Source organism: Macrotis lagotis, chromosome 7, assembly GCF_037893015.1.
Source record: "Macrotis lagotis isolate mMagLag1 chromosome 7, bilby.v1.9.chrom.fasta, whole genome shotgun sequence".
Classification (NCBI taxonomy): Eukaryota; Metazoa; Chordata; class Mammalia; order Peramelemorphia; family Peramelidae; genus Macrotis; species Macrotis lagotis.
The window spans coordinates 53737245-53764724 of NC_133664.1; the positions used below are offsets into that span (position 1 = coordinate 53737245).

General features: G+C 37.1%; 1 protein-coding gene across 1 annotated transcript in view; it reads right to left on the reverse strand.

The window, feature by feature from the left end:
• The window catches only part of FAM171A1 (family with sequence similarity 171 member A1), a 188959-nt gene that overhangs the window by 43207 nt on the left and 118272 nt on the right, over positions 1-27480 (reverse strand). Inside the window, exons 4-5 of the mRNA XM_074192920.1 lie at positions 21539-21697; positions 12577-12753 (exon numbers count right to left, since the gene is read on the reverse strand). Coding sequence (XP_074049021.1) covers positions 12577-12753; positions 21539-21697 — 336 coding nt within the window. The remainder of the gene's footprint in view (positions 1-12576; positions 12754-21538; positions 21698-27480) is intronic.

Here is a 27480-nt window from a genome sequence, read left to right on the forward strand (position 1 = left end):
AGAGGGGTCTGTGTGGGAGTCCAGGGCTTTATATTCAAACAGCACCTGTCCTGCATCCGGCTTCTCAGGTTTGCCTACTGCTTTTCTATTCATCTGGATTTCTTGGCTTTGCAACACAGATGCTGACAGTTTGTCCGCAGGGGTAAAAATCCCTATGCTTGTTTGCTTCCAATTAACAAAGGGGAATTGACTTGGCTTTTTCACAATGGAATGTATTCTCAACTCCATCCAGGAACTGGGAGGGGAGCTAGCCCTGCTACTGGCAGGCAGCCCAGTGACTCCAATCTGCTTGGACTGGGTATATTTTCAGCAGTGGGGGAAGGGATGCTTGGGCTGTAAATCCTAAACTTCAGTTCTCCACCCCAAGCTGGAAAGAAAACCTCTAATCAAGGTTTTAACACAAACACATTATAGAAGAAGCAGGGGCACAAAAAATGCTAATTTTGTTGGGGAACAAATATGGCACGAAGATGATGAATTTAGAATTATGGAATCCTAATAAAGAGGGTCAATGTTGGAGGCGAAAGCAGTGAGTTAAAACCCCTCATTTTACAGATGAGGAGAGAGAGAGATTCAGGGATCAAGTTCACTTATGTAAGGTCAAGGATGAGTTAGTGGCAAATCCTGACTCTCAAAGCAGGGCTCTAGAAGGTAGCTTGGTGATGCAAGCACAGGATATTGAACTCAGAGTCAAGAAGACCTGAGTTCAAAGCTGCCCTCAGACAACTAGCTGGTAATCCTGGGTAAGCCATTTAGCCCAGGTCTGTCTCAGTTTACTCATATGTATAATAGAGAAATAATATTCATTTCAAGGGGTCATTTTTCAGAGAATGTATGTAAGGTATTTTAATAAGCCTTAAAGTATTATTTGAATTCCAGCTATAATAATAATAATGTAATATATAATAATAAAAAAATGAAAATAGTTTTGAATTATTTAGCACTTTATGGTACTACCTAATATTAAGAGAAGCAAGCAGAAAGTTTTTGAATTTGTATGTTCTGGATGAAATTGTGACTAAATTAATCAACTGATGGAGCATTTTCTAAGTACATTCCAGGTAGTGCCAACAATACAAAAGAGAAAAGGGAAACAATCTTTAATCTCAAGAAACTTATTATATTCTAATAGGGAAAAATGAGTGACATAGATCAAACCTTCCTGAACTGAACATGACTGGAGTCTGTAATGAAATAATGTGTTCACAAATCTCTAAATTTTCATTGTTCAAAAAAACTAAATAAAACATCATGAGTAGCTGCTTCACAAAAAAATCATCTAGGATGGACAAGACTCCTGGGAACAATAACTGCAGCCCCCTTCACACTGCTCTGGTGGAGAAGTGGCTGCAGTGAGACAGAAGGTTGAGCTAGCAGGAGTGAGCCCAATTCTTGGGCCACTCAGGGTAGCACTTGCTGGCGAATTTGATCATTTGATCTTGGCTATTTAAGCCTCATGGCTTTAGGTAATTCCCAGCAAGATAGATCCCTACCCATGGAAATCAGCACATGCTTGGCAACATAAAGAGTCTTCAGTCTAACAGCAAGATTAAATACCTTGTCCAGGATCACAAGGGAGGATAAGGAGATGATGCTGTGTGTGTGTGTGTGTGTATTTATTAAGTGCCAAATATTCAGATAAGTATAGAAATTAACTCATTTGATCCTTATAATTACCGTGGGAGGAGGTAGGTGCTATTATGGTCCTTATTTTACAGTTGAGGAAACTGAGTTAAATGACTTGCCCAGGGTCACCCAGCCTGAAATTCTCTGAGATCACCTTTGAACTTGGGTCTTCCTGATTCTAGGTCCAGCTCTTTATTCACTTTATGTATACATCCTTAAATGTCAGAGGTAACACTTACTATTATTATTATCTCTATTTTACAATGAAGGAAACTGAGGCAAACATAAGTTAAATGACTTGACTAGGATAACACAGCTAATAATTGTCTGAGTACTGATTTGAACTCAGGTCTTTCTGACTTAAATTTTGCTTTCTTATAACCTACACCAGGCCAGTCTTGCTCTTACAATCATTCTCATGCCATTATCTAGGTTGTCTTTTGCTTTTTATTCTGTTCACATTCTCTTCAGTTCCTCCCCTGAGTTACATAGCATCAGGTCTGATATTCAGGTAGGAAATGTAGGTGGTCAAAGGTAATTCAAGTGCCACCCTACTGCTAAATTGGGTCAGCCATCGAGAAAGACTTTTAAAAGAAAAAAGTATTTCAAATGATTTCTGAGGGCAGTAGAGACTACAGCAGTCAGTAAGTTTAGAGAGACATAGCAACCAGAGTTAAGCTACTGGAAAGTGGCAAGGCTGAAAAATGAGGCATGTTTTCAGCTCTTTCTCAGTTGTTTTGGATTTCCCAGTCTTTTCGATTATTCAACCACTATCCTCTTTCATTGATGCAGATAATTTAGAATGGTAAATAAATAGTAGCTTTTTTATGTTCAAAGTTACCTCTTCTGACTGGGTTGTGATATTCATGTTGAAGTATGTTGAAAGGCCCAGTGGTTTCCCCCCCACACACTGTGGGTACACAAAGAATGTCCACTGGTTTGCAAAAGCTTTTTGTTCCAAGATCTTCAAGCTATTTACCAACACTGAGGTCAGCTCTGAGCTGGGATATACCATGCAGCAGTTGGGATGGCTGATTAAGAACTCTTTATGAATAAAGGAGGTAGTCCTGCCCATAACTCTTTAGCAGGAAAAAGCACTGGGGTCTTGTGGACTCATGTATTTGAGGATCTGATGATCCCTGGGATTCTAAAAAGTCAAAAAAGCATGGGAATACCCAACACAATTAAATTATAAGCTTCTTTTAAACATATTATGTAGCTGAAATATAAATGACAGCACATTTCTGTAGTACTTTTAGGTTTCCAAAGCACGTCCCTCATACCTTTATGAGACGGGTAGTAAAAATATTATTATAGTTATTTTACATTTCTAACAGGCAAGGAGATTTGTTTGTGATCATGGTTAGCAAGGCAGTGTTTGAATTCAGGTTTCTTGATCTCATTTTCAAGGACTACATTTTATTCATTACACCATGATACCTCTTAGAAATCACTTGGTGGCAGTGCCCAACTATGAATCTGCTGGAATTTATGGTAAATTGCTTCATCAGGATCCCTGAGTCTCTTAGTCTAACAAAGATACAGTACTTATTTCATGATGGTTTCTAATTCTAGTAAAACTACTTTGAAATAATTTGAATGGGACTGCTACTTAAGTTCCTAAATTATAATCATATTGAGAACATTTATGAAGTTCCTACAATGTATTAACAATAACAATATTAGAAATCCACAAAGAATAAAGGGGAATAAAAAGCAATGAAAGGAATTTAAAAAAACTATCCCAGCTAACACTTTAGCTATTATTACCTGAAGCATTAACCAGGGAAGCCAACCATGATCTCAGAGCAGATGACAACATCACTAAGTTCCCAATCTGTAAATCTCAGACTTTTTACTCTAAGAGAACTCTGCCAACACTGACTCTGAGCCTTTTAATTCTACAAGTGATGGTAATACTGGAGATTGATTCATAAAGGTGATTCCTCTTTGATACTTTTTTAATGTTCAAAATTGTATTAGCTTTCAAATTATTTTGTTTCCCTTAAGAAGTTAAAATATTCTGCAATGAGTTGTAGAAAGATTATATAAAATACCCATAAGGTAACAAAAACTTTTAACCAGTTAAGGGGTAGCTTAGAAAACTAAATGAGTCAAGATAGCTCATGTAGAATGCTATATTCTCCAATGATATTGAATAAAGAGGTTTTTATTTTAAAAAAACAATTAATCCTCTAAATTCCACAAGAAAGAGCAGAACCCAGAAAATAAAGAAAATGACTAAGATTTTATGGCAGCATTCTTTTTTTTTTTTAAATAAGCACCACTTAATTTTTTAGCATGTCATTTTTCACCCACAAATATGAGATGTACAATATTAAAATATTTTGTATTGTAGGCGGTGAGAATTCTAACACTGATTTCACCAGTATATCAAGTTATTTTTTCTTGTTTTTAAGTACACTGTCATTGAGAATTAAAAAAAAGATTTATTTAGATCTATTGAAAGCATGAGATGGTTCAAAGGAGGCTGAAGTGGATGGGGTGATGATAATGGAGGGCAATGAGAACTGTAACTTGCTCAAATCTCATTTTGCTTTCTATTTTTCCCTCTTCCAAAGAGAATGAACTGGGCAAGATAAAATAAAGTTTGTTAACACTAGGTGTAAACTCAATAAGTAAAGCGTCAGTCATGTAGCATCATACTTCTCCCAAGGAGGTCATTCCTCTAGAACTGGTTGATCTTTATCCACTGATACCAAAAGAACAAGCCAACATGCTTGGTGAGTCACTTTGGTGATCTTCGAAAGATCTCACAGTGCAGAAGAGATGCTACAGAGGAGAAGAACAAAGGCTAGACCAATTTTCCAAAAATGGAAAAAGCATGAGTCTGAAAACTATATATTTATGACCTTAACTTCTATTCCTGGAAAAATTCTAAACCATGTAATTAAGGGAATAGTATGTAAACACTTAAAAAAGGGAAGCAGCAATAATTATAAGTTAGCATGGTCTTATCAAAAGTAGTTCTTGGGGACTAACCTCATTTACAATTTTGATGGGATCAAATCATTTGGTCAATCAAAAGAATGCTAAAGACAGATACAATGAATATGTCCCTTTCAGATTTCAGCTCATTTGTGGTTCTTTTTTTTTTTTTTTTGCAAGCTAAATGGGGTTAAGTGGCTTGCCCAAGGCCACACGGCTAGGTAATTATTAAGTGTCTGAGGCCAGATTTGAACCCAGGTACTCCTGACTCCAGGGCTGGTGCTCTATCCATTACGCCACCTAGCTGCCCCTTATTTGTGGTTCTTAATGGGCAAATTGTAAAGAGAGTAAAATACAGTATTTCATAGAGAATAATCCCTTTCTCAGATGGGAATGGATCATTTTTAAGGCTATGAGGATTTGAGCAGCTTATCTGAATATTACAGACCAGCAGAGATGAAGAACTGGTCCCCAAGATACTAACTTCTTCTACATAGCCATTTAACACATAGACAGCAATAGAACATTAAGTTAAAGAAAAAGTGAGGGGGGCAGCTAGGTGGCGCAGTGGATAGAGCACCAGCCCTGGAGTCAGGAGTACCTGGGTTCAAATCTGGCCTCAGACACTTAATAATTAACTAGCCGTGTGGCCTTGGCCAAGCCACTTAACCCCATTGCCTTGCAAAAAAAAAAGTGAGGAATGCTAAGCTCTAGAGCTTTTTGGTAACTGGACAGATGGTCATTCTTTCCTGGTTATGGCCTATTGACAGAATAAAGATCTGGAAAATATACTGGATGGTTGCTGGTTAGGGTGAGGTCCCTCACAAAGGGTACCTGGCCCTAAAATTAGACTGAGTTGCCAAAAGGAAAACTGAAAATCTCTGCTCTTCTGCTGGAAGAAAGCAAGTCTTGTAGTTGAAGTTCTGAGAGAGGAGAATTGGAGAGATTACTTCCAGGCTTGGGCTAAGGGTCTCTGTTCTTTATGAAAAAACACAGCAGTAGAGTAGCTGGGGATTGTGAGGTCTATACACTGAGGAAAAATGAACCAAAACTCTGTGGTTCTAGAGTTTGAGTTGTCTTGGCTACACATGACCTCAATATGAGGCTTTTATTACTATTCCTATAGTCTGTGCCTTTTCCTGTGACAGAGTGCACCACAGGATTGGTGAAGGGAATTTTTTTTAAAGAAAGATTTTGTTTATTTTGAGTTTCACAATTTTCCCCCTAATATTGCTTCCCTCCCCCCCAGAAAGCAATCTGTTAGTCTTTACATTGTTTCCATGATATACAATGATCTAAGTTGAATGTGATGAGAGAGAAACCATATCCTTTGGGAAGAAAAATAAAGTATAAGAGATAGCAAAATTACATAAAATAATAGGGTTTTTTCCCCTAAATTAAAGGTAATAGTCTTTGGTCTTTGTTCAAACTCTTTCTCTGGATACAGATGTTATTCTCCATCACAGATAGCCCAAAATTGTTCCTGGTTGTTGCACTGATGGAATGAGCAAGTCCATCAAAGTTGATCACCACTCCCATGTTGCTGTTAGAGTATACAGTTTTTCTGGTTCTGCTCATTTTGCTCAGCATGTGAGGGGGATTTTTTGTAGCAACAGTTTTTTAACTATGCTGTCCTAGTAAAAGCATTTCCTAGGGGCTAATTGTGTCTACTGACTGATTCTTAAAGGGAAGCTTTTTGTTAGGGTCTTGTGATCTCTAGTGTTAATTTTATAGTCCCAAAGAATTACTTCTAGAACTTGAGTTAGCAATATGATCCTCTGGAAAGCCAATTTGTGAATATGGATACAAATTGGGAGAGTAATCTAGAAGGAGTTTTAAGGATTTCAGTTAAGTTTCAGTCAGATTTCAGTTAAATTTCTCAATGTTATACTCATTGAAAAAATATGCAGTGATAAATGCCAGATGATATTACTGTTAGATGAATTCAGAGTTGGTTAAATGACCAAGCATTTTTTTAGTCATTTAATGGAACCACATTAATTTGTCAAGATGTGGTTAGTAGAAAGCCACAAGGACTTATCCTTGGTCATTTAATATTTTTATCAATTACTTGAATGGATGACATAGATGAAATGTTTATCAAACAGTTGGTACAAAACTGGATAGTAGCTGTCATTTTAAATGATAAGTCTTATGTACAGAAAGATTCTAAACAGGATAAAAAAGAATGAGCTACATTGAATGTTTAAAATTTAATGAGGAAAAATGTAAAGTTTAGAATAAGGCTCAAAAATTCAATTTAATGAAAACAAGTTTGTAGAGGTGTGGTTAGGCTATATTCATGTGAAAATATTTGAGGATTTTAATAGATTATCTCTTTAATATGAGCCAACAGTTTGAGCTGAGAGCCAAAAAAAGACATTTAGAGTCAGATCAGAAAATAGGAGGTGATAATTCTGTTCTTTCTTGGCCAAGCTATTTCTGTAATACTTGATTTAGCATCATAAGTGAAGAAAAATAAAGAAAAGCTAGAGTGTATTTAGGTTTATGGGAGAATTGAAAAATATACCATCAGGTAGCTAAGTTGACAGAATGAGAGGATGTTGAGCTTGTAGAAGAGAAGATAACAGGAACATGAGAAGAATCTTCAAGTAGCTGGAAGGCTTTCATAAGACTGGACTTGTTTTGCTTGGCCAAAAGAGGACACATAAGTAACCTGGGCAAGTACCCAAGAGGAAGATTTAAGCTTAATAAGGACTTTAGGAAAATTGCTTTGGTGGCCAAATAGAGGTTGGACAGGATGGGGAGAAACTTAAGGCAGGCAAACCCACTAATAGGATAGTACAATAATTCAGGCATGAGATGATGAAAAATTATATTTGCTGATATTTATATGGCTTTTACCATGTGCCAAGTACTTTACTGATATTATTTCATTTGATTCTCACAATAACCCTTGCAGGTAGGTTTTATTCTTATCCTCATTTTATAGTTGAGGAAACTGAGGCAAACAGGTAAGTGATTTGTCAAATGACTAAGCTAAGCAAGTATCAGGTATTTCATTTGAACTCAGATCTTTCTGACTCTAGGCTGGGTCCTCTATGCACTTCACCACCTATTTCCTCATTCTTTCCATCTCTCTTCCATAGCACAGGGGATAGAACTAGAAACAATTATGTAGAGTTATGACAGCCTATGTATAGTATATTTCCTGAGTTTAGAAGAGTAGATTTCAAAATTTTAGGGAAAAAAAGACGGATTTAAGCCTACTAGTTTCAAGGTCTCTAAAAAAGTTTCTAAAAGGGAAAACAAGTCAGTAAAGTATATGAGAAAGAACATGATTGATGATATAATCACAAATTATTTCATTGAAGGAAAAAAGGAGGTGTCTAAAGAGATCAATGTGGTCACACTGGACCAGTTTAGGAAAGAGAAAGAAGTGTACAAAAAGATGGTAGGAATAGCAGAAAACTGGGATCGAAGAAGACAGAGTGGTAATGTGTTAAGAAGGCAAACTTGTAGAATGAGCTGAGGGTTGCAATTACTGTATTAGACAACAGAAAGTATATTAAAAATAGCATGAGAGAGTAAAAGGAAGAACCAAGATGGCAGAACTGCATCTTAGAATGGAATGGAGGATAATTATGGGACTACAGGGGGAAAAATGACTATTCATTTCCTTTTTTGCTTTTTTTAAAGTTTTTATAAGGCAATGGGGTTAAGTGATTTGTTGAAGGTCACACAGCTAGACAATTATTAAGTGTCTGAGGTTGGATTTGAACTCAGGTCCTCCTGACTCCAGGGCTGGTGCTCTATCTACTGTGCCACCTAGCTGCCCCTCACCTTTTGCTTTTAAAAAAAATTAAGGAAAATGATCTTTAGAGTGGGCCTTCCCAGTTCCAGAACATGATGGTTAATTGGAGATTAAAAACAAACACTGAAACCAAGATAAATGAAAGACTGTAAGAAAATATCTAGTTTTCTTAAATTCAAATCACCCAGTCCTGATGAAGGGGGTTATCATCCTAGACTAGCAAAAATAAATGTTGATGATCTTTGAATAACCAAGATGATTGGGATGAATGCAATGAAACTAAAGATAGACAACTATTGTGCTGATTTTCACACATATAGAATCTTCTAATTAGAAGGAACTTAGGAGGGCATCATCCTTGCAAAGCACATGAAACAAGCTGTCATTCAACGAAAGACCTCCAGAACTGGGAAATCATTACCTTTCCACATAGCCCATTCCAAATCCGGATAGTTCTAACTGTAAGGAAGGTTTTCCTTACAACAAGCCTAATTTGCCTTTTTTTCAACAAACAAAAGAAACTAGGTAGACCTAGAAATATCTTCTAATGGGGAATGAAGAAGGAAAGCCCAGATGAGCAATGAAACACAGAACATATATTATTTCCTGGCATAAACTCTTCAAAACAAATCATTCCAATTTACCCAAGCCAAGCCACATACCATTCAAACCCTATACCAAAGCATTTGGATTAAGAATTCTGGGGGAATTAATAAATGACTGTTATAGACCTTTTGTCTTTAATTAAGGAAGCTATTACTTTTTAAGTTGTACATATAAAAATAGTACTCTGGCTTCCAAATAATCAGAAATGGTTCTCTCACAAACTGACTTCAGTTTTTTGAGACTCTTTACTGATTTTCTTGCCTGAGTAAAAAAACATGCCTGGAATTTTATTGCCTGATTTAACTCAGTTCTGTCACTTTAGACACCAAATTGGACATTTTTTGGATTCTATGTAGAGATCACTGGGAAAACAAAGTAAAATCCAACATACCATCATCATTGCCTATAACACTAACTTTTCTTGAATTTCTGTTAAGTCAGGGAATGTTATTTCAAAAATGTACTTTTTTGAAAAATCTCTTTATTTAAAATTTTCTAAATATATACTCTAAATGTTTAGACCTGGTTTTAAAGCGTCATCCAAAAGTTTTGATTTGCTTTACATCTACATAATCATCTGTTAGAGTTAATAAGCAAGACAGGAACTTGGCAGTCTGACTTTCATGGCAAAGTACTGCATTAAAAGACCTTAATTAAACTAGAATAAAGCAAATATACAATGGAAATTCCCAGCAGAAGGTTCAGCTAGATGGAAGTTATTCCAATGCTGGAAATTCAGAATGCGGCCAATCATAGGAGAATCATCTCTAACAGATTAGAGATTTAATAACATTTCATACTTATTTGCTTCCATGACTGATGTATCAAAGGATATTATTTAAAAAGTGTGTGATCAATAAAAATGATAAACATTTCTGTAAACTTTGTTTAAGTTATCATGCTACATATCATCCCTTTGGTATAGAGCTAGAAATGACCTCAGACATCATTTAGACCAATTCTCACATTTTGCAGATAAAGAACCTGAGGGTCTGAAGAAATTGTCTTTTAATCTTACACAGTTAGTAAGCATCACTCAGAATCTGAATCTAAATCTAACATTCTTTGTATTATACTTTACTGCCTTTTTAGTCATACAATATGCTTCATTAATGGAATGACATATTAGACAACATAAAGTGATCACAGGAATGTAAGAAATAGAATGCTGCCTACTTTCTAGTCTAATTATCAAATTTCAACCTATTCCATCCAAAGTAAAGGTAAGAAAGGCCAAGTTAGACAGGGATACAGTGATACTAGGAATAGGAACAGTGGAGGGTGAAGGAGGTAGAATTAGAGTTCCCGAAGTTCTCAAGGAGACTGACAAATTATCCAAGCACATTCTATTAAATTATGACAATGAATAAGTAACAAACTAGTTCTCTTAGTGTTTCCCATTTAAGATTGCCTTTAAATCTTCCTGTACTCTTCCTAGGCTCTGAGATAAAGTCTTATATAGCTTTTTTTTTTAGAATTCCACTGTAATTTATAACTCAGGAATCACACCATAAAAATGTATAAACACCCACATATATATGTATACAAATGTATACATACATTTAATACATTCATCTTTATAAGAGGTCAAAATATAAGAACAAAAGATTATAATGGGGAAATACTGTAAATAAACATCTAGGAATATGCTCAGCCTCAAAATGGTTGAAGAAATGCAAAAGAAAACATACTGTGAGATGCTACATCACACTCATTAAATTAGCAAGAATAAATAATTATGAAGTCCAGCATTGGCAGGGTCATGGGTAAACAGTGCTACTCTATTGTTGGTGATGCAAATAAGCAAAGCTTTTTTGTAAGAACAAAATTTGGCATAGAGACAGAAAGAGTTGTAAAAATGGTACCACTTAACCTAGTAAATCATAGCATTGGGGTAATCTGCAAATGAATTAATACAAAGGAAATGCAGATTAGACACACAATTTGTAGTTGTGTTAGATATAATAGCAAAAAGCAAGATTTGGAGGAAGGGCTAAACACTGCTGTAGACTGATGCAATGAAAGATTATATTCCAATAGAGATGATAAATATGAGAAATAGTCAGGAATGGAGAAAGGCGAATGTTAAGTAAAAGAAAACAGAATTTACCACAATATATACATAATTTTGATCAATACAAAAGTATGTTTCTATAATTAATAGTTTGAGGAAGGGTTAGAGTTTAGTTATTGATATTTGGATGTATTTTATTATAAAGCTGATAAAATACAAGTTTTGGAAAACATGAAACATGGTTGAGTACAGAAAGTTTATGGTAGTATAATATTTCATCAAATATGTTTTAGCACACTTAGCAAAGATCAGTCTTGCACAATAAAGGTGGCATAATTATATAGAATGCTATTGGTTGCTGCTGAGGAATACAGTAAGATAGGGGCTTTTGATTTCAAAATTGAATCATGGTGTTATAGACTAGTAGATCAGCCACTGAAGTTGAACTAAAATTTGAACAAAGTGCTCAGTGTCGGTCAAAAGGAACACATTTTTAGGAACTACAACTTTTAGCTATAGAGCTATTTTGCCTTAAAAATGGGAGTTTAAACTTGCTTATACTACAGAACCCAATGGGACTTAGCAACTAAAGAGGGCCTAGAAATCAACATGCATAGGGAAAATCCCTAGTATTTATGCTTAAATCAGATTAGTCCATTAAAGTTTAGGTAATCAAACATATTCTTTATCAAATATGTCCAAAAATCTTCTTCAGTTATGGTTTATGAATTACAAATTAACTGATCTTGAAAGGGAACCAAATAAAAAAATACCCATCTGAGGTAGCAGGAACAGCTAGGATTCTACTTTCCAGGTTGATAAATTCAGGGAAAATTCAGAATGCAAGGGTTAGTTTTTCTTTTGTAAGATCTTTTCAAAATCTTCATTTGTGGAAGATTTTAACCAATGACTGATTTCAAACAAATGAATGGATACAGTTTGTGACAGGTAAGGTACAGAATTCAAACAGTGCAGTAACAGGCCACAGAGAGATCAAGATAAATGCATGTTCAACAAATTTAATGGATTAAAAAATAAAACAAAGTAGAAATCCTCCAATGCAATTATCCTTACAACCAACTTGCTTTCTTTTTCAGGGAAAACCCACTTTTTGAGAAACTGATGACTGACTCAGGATGTTGAATAAAATATACAACCATGGATATGGACAATCCAGGGATCTGTATGACTTGTCTATACTTATGTTATAAAGGTTGTGCTTTTCTTTTTTCAGTGGAAGGGAAGGATAAAAATTAAATTCTTATTGGTTAAAAATAGACTTTAGAATATACCATAGAAAAAACAAAAACTCCATACCAAATAATTAATATATCAGATTGACTTTCATTAAGAATTTTTTTAGAAAAAAGATAAAGAGTAGGATATCCAATTTTTAGACATTGCAAGTCTGAAGGGTCCCATTTAAAGGAATTAGTGTGTTCTGTTGTGTATGTATGTGTGTGTGTATGTGGTATGTATCCATGTACACACATACCAGAATATGAATGGAATAACAATCAACATTCGCTTTTGGAAACTGGATCGAGAAAGGGAATCATAATCAAATGAACTGTCATAAGAAAATCAGTATACAAATATTACTCACCAAGTTTTTGGTCAAATCGCCATGCAGTAATGTGTGCATTATGTCTCAGGTTGCTTTGGGGGGACAGAGGAACTGTGACATAAATGGGTCCATCCACCACAACTGGGGTTCCATCACTGCTGAGCAGATGAACGCTGACTGCTGTAACAGGAGTCAAGTCATACCTGGTACTATTCCCTAAAAAAAAAGTAGTCATATTGTATTATGTCTTTTTTTTTTCTTTTTAGGTTTTTGCAAGGCAAATGGGGTTAAGTGGCTTGCCCAAGGCCACACAGCTAGGTAATTATTAAGTGTCTGAGGTCGGATTTGAACCCAGGTACTCCTGATTCCAGAGCCGGTGCTTTATCCACTGTGCCACCTAGCTGCCCCCATATTGTATTATGTCCATACAAACTCTAGTTATGGGGGTGGGAGTTATGGAGTAATGTAGGGTATGCAGTACCAATAGGGGAGAGTAACACACAGACTCTGAGAGTTAGAAAGGACTTTAGAGCTCAACTAGTATAAACCTGGAAAGTATAGAGCAACAAACTGGGGAAGCAAAAGAGATGCAGTTCAAATACCCCTTCAGACAACTTAATGGTTTTGTGATCTTGGACAAGTTACTTAACCTCTCCAAGTGACCTTAGTTTCATCTGCAAAATGAGGATAATAATGGTACCTCTTACACACTGTAGTCATAAGAATCAAATGAGATTGTATTATATAGAGCTTTTATATAAACGCAAACTATTATTATTATTATTTATTTATAAAAATGCAATAATAATATTTGTATTATTTATCTCCCAGGGTTGTTGAGGGGAAAGCACTTTGGAACTATATGAATAGTAGCTAGTCAGCATTTATAGAGTAAGTTAATGTGTTATTCTTTTGCTGGTCATCTTCATTTTGAAAATAAGGAAACTGAGGCAAACAGAGGTTAAGTGAGTTGCCCAGAGTCATATTACTAGTGAGTATCTAAGAATGGATTTGAGTTCTGGTTTTCTTAATTCTTAACTGTCACCATCATCATCATCATCAATATCCTGCAAAATTGGATGACAAGATTGTATTGGCTTTCTACTACCCTTGGACAAGTACTAAAATCTCTCTCAAATTCTTGCAGAAATTAAGTCCTATACTTGAACTCCATGTGCAAAAAATAGGGCTTTAAAAATTAAATTAAGTTTAGTAGAAATATTTAAATAAACAAGAATTATTTCTAAATCATGGTATTTCTACTCAAAGTAGTGAAACTTTGGAAGTGAAACATTTTTTTTTTTTTTGCAAGGCAAATGGGGTTAAGTGGCTTGCCCAAGGCCACACAGCTAGGTAATGACTAAGTGTCTGAGACCGAATTTGAACCCAGGTACTCCACACTTCAAGGCCGGTGCTTTATCCACTACGCCACCTAGCTGCCCTGAAGTGAAACATTTATAACATCTTTTAGGCCCTGTTATTTTTTATCTTTTTCAAATGTACTGAATGTACCCATTTTTCTACATTAGAACACATTCACAAAAATCAACTTTAATGATTTTCTAGTCTACAGCCAAATTAGATGTTTTGAGATAGAATATTAATACACTTTTAAGAATTAAGCAAGCCACTTTAGATTCCATTCTTCTGTGAAATGTAACATGCGAATAAATACATTATTTCATAATTGCTCATCTTTTCTCCCACAATTGTGAATACATCAGAGAAACTACAGTGAAAAGATTTCTACCAACATATATGATCACTAGCTTTTTTTGCAAGCATATCATTGTTTGTCTCTTATAAATGTAGTTAGAATTGAATTTAAATGGTATAAAATGAATTCATGTCAGTCCAACCCCTCTGGAAAACAATTTGCTATAGTATCTCATACCTTTGACTCAAAGGTATAGAACAGAATGGTTCATAGCAACACTTTTTGTGATAGCCATGAAATGGAAATAAAGTGAGTGCCCATTAGTTGGAGAATAGCTAAATAAGTCGTGGTACATAAATATAATCATGATGCCATAAGAAATGGTAATTATGAATAATTCAGAGCATCACAGGAAGATTGGTTATGCCTCCCACTCACTGAGGCCAATCCTATTTGAATTCTTCCTCCCTTTCTTCCCTCTTGGCTCCTACAAGACCCAGCTCCAATAGTCACCCCTCCTTGTTCCTCATTCACTTTTAGTCTCTATACCACCAATTTACTCTATACTGGCTCCTTACCATCTGCCTCTAAATATGCACAATAACACAAACAGTACAAGGGCTTGGGTCTAGCATTTATTATCCATGTGGTCCTAGCAAATCACTTTTCTTGAAGGGAGTGAGATTAGATGACATTCAATTAATCAACAAGCATTTTATTTAGCTTCTATTGAGGTTAAAGCACTGAGCTAAACTGGGGATGCAAAGAGAGAAGAGAAACAGTCCCTGCCCTCAAGGAGATTATATTCTTTTTTAATTTTTTTATTTATTTAATATTTATTTATTCTCATTTTGTACAATGTTTTTTATACATTAATAAAATATTATTGTTTAAGAGTAAACAAAATACCCCCTCCCCCAAAAAGTATAGATTCACTTGAGTGATAAAGTAAAAGGGAGAGAAAAAAATTAAAATTACAATAAAAAATAGTAATAATTGTAGGTATGGCCAGGTGGCGCAGTGGATGGAGCACCAGCCCTGGAGCCAGGAGCACCCAAGGTCATATCTGGCCCCGTACACCCAACAATTACCCAGCTGTGTGACATGCAAGCCACCCCAACCCCACTGCCCTGCAAAAACCAAAAAAAAAAGAAAAAAAAAGACCTAAAATAAAATAGTAATAATAGTAGGGGCAGCTGGGTGGCGGACAGAGCACTGGCCCTAGAGCCAGGAGCACCCGGGTCCAAATCCAGCCTCAGACACCCAACGATCACCCTGCTATGCGGCCCCAGGCAGGCCACCCAGCCCCATCTGCCCTGCACCTCCCCCCCCAAAATAAAAATAATAAAAAATGTGCTTCAGTATGTGTTCCAACACCACCAGTTCTGTCTTGGGTGGATCATATTCTTTATAATAAGTCCATCACAAAAGTTACTTCTATATTTTTCCACTGTTGCCATTACTGATCGCAACTCCCTCCTTTCATATTTCTTCACTACCATGTACTATATTTACTCTCTCCTTTCACTCTGTCTCTGCTGTACGGTAGCTTAGTGGTGCAGCAGACAGATCCCTGGCCCTTGGGCCAAGAGGCCCCAAGCCCCCATACCACCCCTTAGGCCCAGCATCCACCTGGCCCTATGGTCCTGGACAGGCTATCCAATCCCAGCCCCTTGCAAGAAGTAAAAAAGAAAATGTGTTATATCTGACCACTCTCCCGCCATGGTCCATTCTCTCCTCCTTCATTCACATCCCCAACCCTTCCCCCTGCACCCCCTTCTCCTTCTTACTCTACGTCTATACTCCATTGAGTATATATATGTTGTTTCCTCTCCTAGCCACCTCTGCTGAGAGCAAAGATTCCCTCATTCCCCCTTGCCTTCCCCCCTTCCATATCATTGCAATAGCTCATTGGAATAAAGAAAAATATTATATGAAATATCTTGGCCTATTCCCCCCCCTCTCCTTTTTTCTTTCTCCCATTATATTTCCCTTTTTTCTATTGACTCCATTTTTACACCATATTTTATCTTCAAATTCAGCTTTCTCCTGTGCTTCATCTATAGAAACTCCTTCTACATGCTCTGTTAACTGAGAAGGTTCATATGAGTATTATCAGTGTCATTTTTCTATACAGGAATACATGCAGTTCATCATCATTAAGTCCCTCATATTTTCCCCTTCTCCTCCAATCTCCATGCTTCACCTGAGTCCTATATTTGAAGATCAAACCTTCTGTTCAGCTCTGGCCATTCCAACAGGAACATTTGAAATTCCCCTGGTTCATTGAATGTCCATCTTTTTCCCTGGAAGAGGACATCCAGTTTTCTGGGCAGTTGATTCTCAGTTGCATTCTAAGCTTTTTTGCCTTCCAGTATATTATATTCCAAGCCCTACAAGCTTTTAATGTAGTTACTGCTAAATCCCGTGAGATCCTGATTGCAGCTCCATGGTGTTTGAATTGTGTTCTTCTGGCTGGTTGTAATATTTTCTCTTTGACTTGGGAGTTCTGGAACTTGGCTATAATATTCCTGGGGGTTCGTTTTTTGGGATCTCTTTCTTGGGGGGATCTATGGATTCTCTCCGTTTCTATTTTGCCCTCTGATTCTAGGATATTGGGGCAATTTTCCTGTAGTAATTCTTTGAAAATGATGTTAAGGCTCTTTTCCGGATCATGACTTTCAGGTATTCCAACAATTTTTAAATTATCTTTCCTAAATCTGTTTTCCATATCAGATGTTTTTTCGATGAGATGTTTCACATTTTCTTCTAATTTTTCATTCTTTTGAAGTACTGAGTCCTGATTTCTCATAAATTCAGCGATCTCCTTGAGTTCTATTCTTTGTTTGAAGGATTTGTTTTCCTCAGAGAGCTTTCTTATCTCTTTTTTCCATCAGACCAATTCTGGTTTTTAAAGCATTCTTCTCCTCAATAACTTTTTGAACTGTTTTATCCATTTGACCTAAGCTGGTTTTTAGCATGCTATTTTCTTCAGCATTTTTTTGGATTTCCTTGACTAGGCTGCTGACTTCATTTTCATGTTTTTCCTGCATCTCTCTCATTTCTTTTCCCAGGTTTTCTTCTAACTCCCTCATTTGTTTTTCAAAGTCTTTTTTGAGCTCTGTCATAGCCTGAGCCCAATTTCTGTTTTTCCTGGAGTCTTTAGATGCAGGAGCTTGTGCTTACTCATCTTCAGATTGAGTGTTTTGATCCTTCTTGTGCTCACAGGCAAAATATTTCTCAATGGTGTTCCTCTTGTTTCTCTGTTTGCTCATTTTCCCAGTCTAAGCCTGTTTTTGGGGTGCTTCCTGAGCTTTTGGGACACTCCCACAAGGATCTCAGTGTGTGAGGTTCTGTCCTCTCTTCTGGTCTGTGAATGACCATAAGTAACATGGGGCTGATGTGGGGGGAGGCTGCTGTTCTATTGGGGGGCCTAGACTGCGAACAGGACTTGAATGTGGTCAGAACCCCAGAGTCCTGTTCCAAGGGCAGGACTCAGCAGTGTCTCTCTTCACTCCCCTTCCTAGGTTCAATGGGCTCATGCCCTGGGGGCTCCTGCTTACAGGTTCCACCTGCTTCTGTTTCCTGGATCTGGACTGCCTTGGCCATGCTGCTCACTGTGTGCCCTGAGGGCTGGGCTTCACATGCTCACTCTGGCAGAGGTTCCCTCCCCCTGTTCCCCAAATTTGTGCTTGATGCTCCCCGGGGAGTAGGTCAGCAAAGTCCCCTGCTGCTGTGAGCCCAGGCTCTCAGTGCCCCAGGGCTACCTCCAGGAGGCTGTAATTCTTTTGCTCTGGCTGGCCGCCCCTGTGGTGGGCTGGCCCTCCAACCCTGGGGAGCAGAGCCTTTCTGCTCTTTTCCAGGTTACCTTGAGTAGAACTGCCTCACTGCGTCCCTTTGTGTGTTCTGTCTCTTGAAAATTTGGTTAGAGTTCTTAGTTTAGAAGTTTTATGAGAGAGCGCCTAAGACAAGATCCTCTCTTGTCGCCATCTTGCCCAGGAGCTTATATTCTAACAGGGATGTCAATTAACCCATCAAACAAACCATTCACCAAAGAGAATGGTTTGTTATGAGGCTTAAGTCTGAGAATTCAATGGAATAGAGAATTTCCAGATACAGAACTTCCCTTTAAGTGATGATGTGGGTGGTACCTTCCCTGGTCTCTCTTTTATAGCAGAGTTCTTAACCTTTTGTTTGTGTCTTGGACCCCTCTGGCAGGGCATGGAGTCAAACCTGAGGATCCCTTCCAAATATGTTTGCTACCTACAATTATAAATGAAAGAAATGCTGGGGGATGGAGCCAAGATGGAGACATGAGAGGACTGTCTCTCTTAGGCGCTCTCTCATAAAACTTACAAGCTAAGGGCTCAAAATTTGGTGACAAAATAGAGAAGCTATGAACAAATAAAATACAGAGTTCAATGGCTACACCAAAAGTGGTAGTTAAGAGCCCCAATACATTTGCTCAGACGATTCTGTCCTTCCCCCACCCCCATCTCCCCCAATCCCAACCTGTAGGAATACAAAACAAAGAATCAGAGTGACTGTGTGTGTGTGTATACATACATACATACATATATATGTTTGTATGTGCATATCAATATCCATATATGTACATCCATACACACACACACACATATATGTATGAAAAAAGTCAGTTATACCTCTCTCAGGTAGAGGTTTTAAATAAAACTATTGTTTTCAAGTAAGCATCTCAGTTATTTTAGTAGGAAACAGGGGTTAAATTTAACCTTCAAAAGACATTTTCTCTCTCATCTCTCAAATAATAGAAGACTGAAATAAAGCAAACTAAAAAAAATAATTAATAGCTTCCCTTTATTTTCTCCTCCCAATTGTCTAGATTTCATAATTTATTTAATAACTACTGGAAATGAAGCCTATCCAAAAATTCTAATTAATGAGCTGTAATTTGGGAATCTCTCTAAGTTCAGGGTATTATAATATTGATACTGTTTTTTAAAGGACAATTTTTGATGATTCCCTGACTTTTTTGTAATTTTGTTATAATAAAGTTAGAGTCTTGCCTTCTAAACCCCACTGTCAGAAAGAAAAGAATATTTTGTGGTGGCATGCTTCCTCAAGACCAATCACATGTCTGACAGCAAAGTACTATGTAATAAAGGCATTGATAAAATAAAAATTAAAAAGGAAAGAAACATTTTAAAAGGGGAGTATCCCTAAAGAGTAGAAAAAAAAGCAGAGCAACAAAATCATCACATCACCTTGGTTTCAATCCAAAAGTTTCCTTTAAGCAAGATGTAAGAGTCACTTTTTTAATCTTGGAATCACTCTTCACTCTTAGTTGCCCAATCGACCCTCATCTCCAATACTACATTATAGGTGATGCAGTGGATAGAGCAGTGACCTAAGAATCAGGAGGACTGGAGTTCGAATTTGATACTACCTGTGTGACCTTGGGCAAGTCACTTAACCCTGATTGCCTCACATTCAGGGTCATCTCCAGTCATCTTGATTCATATCTGGACACTGGACCCAGACGGCTCTGGTGGAGAAAGTGAGGCTGGTGGCTTAGCATAGCTCCCACTCACCCAAATCCAATCCATATATTTGTCATGACATCACCTCCCTGAGGGCATGGTCTTCTTTGAGAATAAAGGAACCAAAAAAAAAACAACGATAATTTCCTTTAAGCATGTTCAGTTTTCATTTAACATACAGGGGCAATAATTTGCTAAACTGCACTTAGTTCTCCTGAAGGTAAATAAAATTTCATCCAAAGAAAACTATAAAAACTCACCTGACTGGATCTGAATCAACATTCCCCTTTTCGATTTTAACTAGTCTAAAGAGTTTTCTGTTACTCCCAGTCCTGGCAAAAAGGAGGAAAATTAAAAAGAACCCAAAGCTCTGATTGCCTGGCTATCTAGAAATCAGGTTTTCTGATTTTCTGGGCTTTTGGTTCACTAGTTAGGAATAAGTAACTAAGTGCATCTGGATAGTTCAAGATGTGATATAAGACCCCAATATAGGATCTGAGGTCAAAAATCTCTCATCTTTTCCTCACAATGAAAATGCTTTCAAATTCCTATGATCTTTAGTGATTCCTACTTAGGAACCAGGATTTGTTCAAAACAAAACTCATTATCTTTCCTCCTAAACACTACTGATAAATTTCCTACTTCTATTACCAGCATTCTAATCATTTGTGTTTTTAATCTTAAGAGTCCCTTCTTAATCTTGGAGTCACTCCTCACTCTCAATTGGTCAATCCACCCTCATATCCAATACTACAATGTATATATTTTGTGAACTTATCATATATGTGTGTGTGTGTGTGTGTGTGTGTGTGTGTATGTAGAAATATTTACTTATACAAGTGCATAAATATGTGTGTGCACATGCACAAATATATACCCACTTCTTATCTCCCCAGACAAAATGTGAGCAGCTCCAGCTCAAATAGGAACTATATCTTTTTTTTTTTCTGATTCTCAACAGTACGCATAGTGGCTGGCACAAAGAAACTGCTTAAAAAAGACCTCTTCAAGTGAAGTAAGTCAGAATGCCAACTATAACCAGGGATTCGATTCAGTTCCTTGGACTTCAACCAGAGAGCCTACAGCATATGTCTTTGAAATTAAGTAGTAGATAATGACTGACCAATTAGAGGACCATTACCCCTCATTTAAGGCAAAGGTAGTAGGGAGAGAAGGAATGAAAAAGAGGAAAGGTGATAGATTCCTCACTACCCATTAGAACCTTGGGCTGCTTTTCTCCCAAGTAGAACAAACACACCCCCTTTCCACTCCCATATTTCTGAATGGGTAAGGATGGATTTCACTATATTTGAATCAAGTCAGGTGGTCCTTTTAAGCACAATAATCCAGGAAGTGGGAATAAAGGTTTCAGTAGGAGAAAGAAGGTAAAGAAGTAAAGAAACCTGAATTTTTTTTAAAATTTATTTTGATATTTTATTTTTTCCAGTTGTTTTCAAGGTTCTGTTTTTTAAAAGTTTTAAAACTGTTAGTTTATTCAATATTTTAAAATATAAAAAAATAATTCCTTTGAATTAGTTTAGGTTTTTATACAAATAGTATGGATTCTATTTCTTCAGTTCTTGGTATTAATCAGCATAGAATGATGGATAAAAAGGAAGCCAATAAATGTCTCTAAAGAAAAAATGACAAGAGACACTGAAACGCAGAGTTTCAATTTGTTTCCTTTCAGTTTAAATATCTACCTATTTCTAGAAAGCTTTCCCCTCTTTAACCTATAGTTTTTCTGGTTTACAATGACCCAACATATCCAAGGACCAATGTGGAAAATCTTGGTTTGAAAGGGAAGAGAAGAGATTTAAATTACCTGTTCCATTCCCATCTAATCCTCGTAAATATGGGAAACTGTCCACTTCTGCCGGGGCACTGGAAGCTGTGAGAAAGGGAGTTAGATCACTGTAGCTGGTATTCTCCGGCAGCTTCAGGGCTCGTCTCTGGAAGTGAACCCTTGGCTGTGGCCGAGCACCTGCAAAAATGAACCAATGACTTATTAAAGGAGCAGCTTCCATTTTTAGAAAACGGAAACTAGCAAGTCAGTGCCTTTTAGAAGGTTTCAGTACCTCCCTTCCCCTCCCCCCAATTCCTCTTCCCCATCATCGGACACAAAGATGTGACAACATACTATTATGTGGCTAGAAATAATAGCCCATTGTCATGGTTGTTTTCTCACAGGATGTTATTTGCTTTTTCTTTCTTTTTTTTTTTAAACAAAATGCTTTCTAGGCTTTATTTGTGAATTTTCTTCTTGTATAAATACATGATGATAGATGTGAGTAAAATTAAAAATGTATTCAAATGCATGGAATAGATGACTGATCTATTAAAAAAAACAACTATGCAAGATTTAATACTAGAAGGAACATTCTAAACAAACCTCCTGATTAAAATCTAGTTTATTCTGAGCCAAGTTGGAAAAACAGAAAAAATTGAGATGCTGCCTGAAAAGAACCCTTGCCACTTACTAGCTGATTATTAGGAAAGAGTGCCTGTTTGTCATCAGATCTATCTAGAGAGCAAGCCCATTCTAATTGGAATAGATTATATTACAAAGTTTATGATGAAATTTCAGACTGTGCATCTTTTATCACATGTGTTTCCCCTAAAGGAGAAGGATGGAGCTTAACTAAAGCTCTCCTGGTTGAACAATCACTTTGGATGACCATCTGTAGCCCTAGCTTTACTCCAGGTGGTGCTTTGATTGTAAGACCTTAACCTGTTTTTATCTAATGCTGTAATGACAGTAACTAGAAGTAACAATACTTAATTTGCCACTATTATAATTCAAAATGATTAGAACCATATTGCAAAGTTAGAGATTCATAATTCACACTCAAATATGTCCAGTCATTCTTGGGAAGGCACCAAAGGTTTCAAATATGTACTTTTTTATTACCTCCTTAGATTTGTGGGTGTTATTAAATGAGGGACTGTTTCCTTTTGCCCCATGAATGTTCTGAGACTTTGTCATGTTGAGTCATTTCAATTGTGTGTGATTCTCCAAGATGCCATTTGAGACTTTCTTGGCAAAGATCTTGGAGAGGTTTGTCATTTTCTTCTTCAGCTCATTTTACAGATGAGGAAACTGGGGCAAACAAGGTTATGTGACTTGCCAGGGTCACACAGATAAGTATCTGAGGCCAGATTTGAACTCACTAAGATAAGTCTTCCTGATTCCAAGCCCAGAGCATCTATTGCATTGTGCCACTGAGTTTCCCTCTGAAGCTTCAGCACCTGCCAAAGATAAACTCTGATGAAGAATGGTCCAGGGTAAAGAGCACTAGTGGGAGATTCCAATTCTTTCTTTAATGCTTACAATCTTTGTGACTTTAAAAAGTCATTTACATCTTCCAGGATAGCAATTTCCTCATCTGTAAAAAGAGAGGTGTGGGTTGGATGGGCTTTGAGTTTTCTTTTAGCTCTAAAATGTAGAATCTGAGCTGGGCTGAGTGTGATAAGAAAAGAGGAAGATAGATTAGAAAGCATTTGGGACACAGCCATGATCTTTACCTCTCTAGCCCTCAGTTTCTTGACCTGCACAATGACAGAATTGGATTAGATGACCCTACACCTGGCCACCCAAGGTCCTTCCCAGCTCTTGAGGATCCTCATAACTTCAGGAGAAGGGCAGGAGAATGAACATAAGAAGGGAAGGAACTAGGTGGTCTTCTGACAGAATCATGGAATATCAAAAACTCTAAGAAGGCTTTGATCTCAAAGTCTACATCTTAAAGCTGGGGAAGTAAGGTCTAGAGGTTAAACTTCTGGGTTGGGGGCAGGGTTCCTTAACCACACCCTCAGGGAAAGTGTCAAATCCCACCAGGCAATTTCAGTATGGAATAAATCTGGCATTCTGATTCATGGAACATAAGTTAGTCTAAAATCAAGTCTATGTCCTCAAATATCTGGCTAGCATTAACCAAGATTAACTAGGTCATCATGTTAGTCCTGTCTCAGATCATTAAAGAACTTTCTCTATCCTCTGTCCCCAAAACTAACACTTCTCCAAATAGTCATCTGGATTATACTAAGTTTGAATTCAGGAATTACAAAACCTCATCATCTTAGATCTTAAGGGAGCTTAACCAGCATAGGTCAACTCCCACTTGATGCGTTCATGAAATTCCACTACAAAATTTTGGACAACTTTGGTCAACCTTGGTCAACTGGTCAACCTTGGTTTTGTTCCACTCTGCCTTTTGAGTCTTCTAAGATTTTTTGCAAAATCCGGAGGACAAAAATCAAATTTCTGCAGCTCCCTTCAAATCCCTTTAGTTTTAGTCTGTATAAAGTTCAAGCTTCTTGTACTCACCATCAAGGCTCTTTGCCCTCCCAATTAGCTGGCGGCTTCCCCCACACCCTTTCTATGCTTCCTTCTCTCTGCCTACATATGTTGCCTGTTTCCTTTGTTTCTTTTTTTTTCCATACTGCCTTCTGAGACTGAGTCTCTCTTTATTTCGTAATCAACCATTGGCTTCTGTTTCCCCTCCCCAAAAACCTACTCAAGTATTTATTTCTTCTATGAGTCTTTTCAGTGACACTGAATTTGTTGAGGTTTGAATCACTTTCCTCCAAAGTACTTCAGTGGAAACAGTACAGTCTGTGTTACCCACTCCATAAACCCTGAGGGCAAGGGCTGTGTGAAATATATACCAGGGAGTTTTAGAGAACATTCCTAACATTTGGGAAATAAAGCCCAAGGCGCTTTTAAAAAAAAGAGTAATAGGACAGACTTATCTTGTCCTCTTTCAGGCCAAAGTAGAAGGCTAAATAAAAGCAGTGTGTAGTGGGGTTAAACATCTGTCCATGTCAACGCTATTTATACCACTTATCCCAGAGACCTTATATTCCATTAAGAAAAATTCACAATAAGATGCTTGGGCTGGGAACCCCGTTCAGAAAGATGGTTTCTGACTTTCTCTCTGCATCTTTGTGTTTGTGTTTGTGTGTGTGTGTGTGTGTGTGTGTGTGTGTGTGTGTGTCTTTGTCTCTGTCTCTCTTATACATATACCCTTGGTTGGGGACTACTAAACAGAGAGAAAAGCAGTGACTTAAAGAAACTTAACAGAATACCAATATCTGGGGGAAAAATGTTCATAAATGATTCTAATCTGCCAGCTTAATGGAACCTTTTATTTAGTTTAATGGAACTTTACAATGACAAACAGTCATGCTCTTACATCTACCTCAGCATTCAGATTACTAAATTTCCCAAAGTGGTCTGATTTGGAAAATAAGGGTATGCAGAAGTATTGTTATAATTGATAATTATATAATACTTTTAAGCTTTGTAAAATGCTTCATATATTGTCTCATTTGACCTCCAACTTATTTTGCAGATGAGGAAACTGAGGTTCACTGAATAAGCCCTCATAAATAAAGAGGGTGGAATTCACAGCTGTATATCTTCTAATTCTAATCCTCATGTTTTTTCTGTTATATTCTCAACTATTCACAACTATAGGAGGTACTGGTACCCAAATGCTAATGGTCCCGCCTTAATCCCATGGGCTACATTGGCAGGAACAGAGTGGAAGCACAAACAGGTTAGAGAATTACTAAAGTTTACTCTTCCTATTTAACTTTATCACAATGTGCCTGGGTGGTTAAAACACTGAGATCCCTTTAGGTTCATCAAAAGTTTAGGAGATGAGTCAGAACTTGTCCTCAAAACCAAACAATTCAAAACATATTCCTATCCAATCTCTCTATTTAACCTTCAAAAAATTTTAATTTTGGAGTTAAGTAGTGAAAATTTTTTTTGCTTTCAAAAACAGAGAACAAATTGAAATCTTTCCTATGAATGAGGGAAGTGTACAAAAGCAAACTTGGAGTTGTACTAAACCCTCCAGTTTTCATGAAAAAAAAAAGACATTTTGGGGGGCTAACAATTCACAAAAATGAACTCTCATCTCCTTCTGTTCTTCCACCCTTTCCTGACTCCACTCAGTTGTTTGAAAACAATTAGCAAGTCTTTAGAGAGAAAAACCAAGGACTGCTAAAGGGAAAATCCCTATGGTGGACAAATATTGAGCATGAGAAGAGGATATGTTCACTTGTCAAGCCCTTGGAAAGGTTCTCTCAGCATTCTTTTCAGAGGAATGACAAAAGCTACATCACTATCAGATTTACATCAGGAAGAAAACTGAGAGGTCACCTAGTTCAAGTGAACTTATTTTACAAATAAGGAAAATCAAGCCCATTGAATTTTAGTGACTTGCCCAAGGTCATATGATGGTGTCAAAGCCACTCAACAAATATGGAATTAGCTCCCTCAGTTGTAAAATTAAAGGGACTGAAGGAGAGCATATGTGCACATGTTTCCAGGCAGGTTCCATGTATATCTGCACAGATTCACCAAAATGAGGCTCAGAGTGAAACATGAATAGATATGTTTCCAATCTTACTAAGCCCTCTCTGAAGGGAGACCTGCACTTCTGCCCTGAGGGGGCCAGGAATGCAGTCACTTTGCTCTTTTCATAGAGGGGATGCCAGATTAGAATAAAGTCTATATTTCCCTGCCCCCCAACCCCCCCCCCCAGTATAAGGTTCAAGATTCTAGGCAGTTCAGTGATCAAGGACAATTCCAAAGAACTTGTGACGGAAAATGCCATCCACATCCAGAGGGGAAAAAACTATGGATTCTGAATGCAGACCAAAGTATAATATTTTCACTTTTTAAAACTTGTTTTATGTTTTTTCTTTTTCTAATTTCCCCCCCTTTAGTTCTGATTCTTCTTTTACAACATGACTAATATGAAAATATGTTAAACATGATTATTGTGCATGTATAATTTTAGATTACTTGTCATCATGGGAAGGGGGAGAGAAAGGAGGGTGGCAGAAAAAAGTAGAAATCAAAAACTTAAAAAAGAAGAATGTTGAAAACTAACTTTGCATGTAACTGAAAAAATAAGATAAAATAACATTCAAGGGCGGCTAGGTGGCGTAGTGGATAAAGCACCAGCCCTGGAGTCAGGAGTACCTGGGTTCAAATCCAGTCTCAGACACTTAATAATTACCTAGCTGTGTGGCCTTGGGCAAGCCACTTAACCCCGTTTGCCTTGCAAAAATCTAAAAAAAGAATAAAAAATAAAAAAAGATTCAAGTACTTATCCCTTAAAAGGGAGGGAATGGTCTAAGCTATATCTGAAAATCTGATACCTTTCCCCCCAAAATATCAGTTAAACAAAGAACAAATGGTGAATAGCAAATCATACACTGTGAATAGTGAATAAACACATTTATTCAAGTTGATAACAAATAGAAACCAGTAAAGGTCCAAAGATTAAAATTTATCAAACAATATACAAAGAGAATGAGCTCACTCACTAGGAATAATATATAAGAAAAAGAATCAGTGAGAGAGTCAATCAATCTCATCCAAGGGAAAATTCCCTGGTCTTTAGGGCAACCTCCTGGAAATATGGAATGTCCTTGAGGTTCCAGCCCCTTTATATGCTGCTTTTACTCTTACTGGGTGTCTGCTATACAACTTAAAATCAAGGTTTTAGATCTATGATCTCATGGTGATTTTTGGCAGCTAGGTGATACAGTAGATAGAGCATTAGATGTGGAATCAGGTAGACTAATCTTCATAAGTTCAAATCCAGCCTCAGTCACTTACTAGTTTTGTGACCCTGGGGAAGTCATTTAACCCCATTTGCCTTAATTTCTTAACTGTAAAAATGAGATGAAGGAAGAAATGGGGAAAAACCATTTCTGGCTATCTTTGCCAAGAAAACCTCAAAT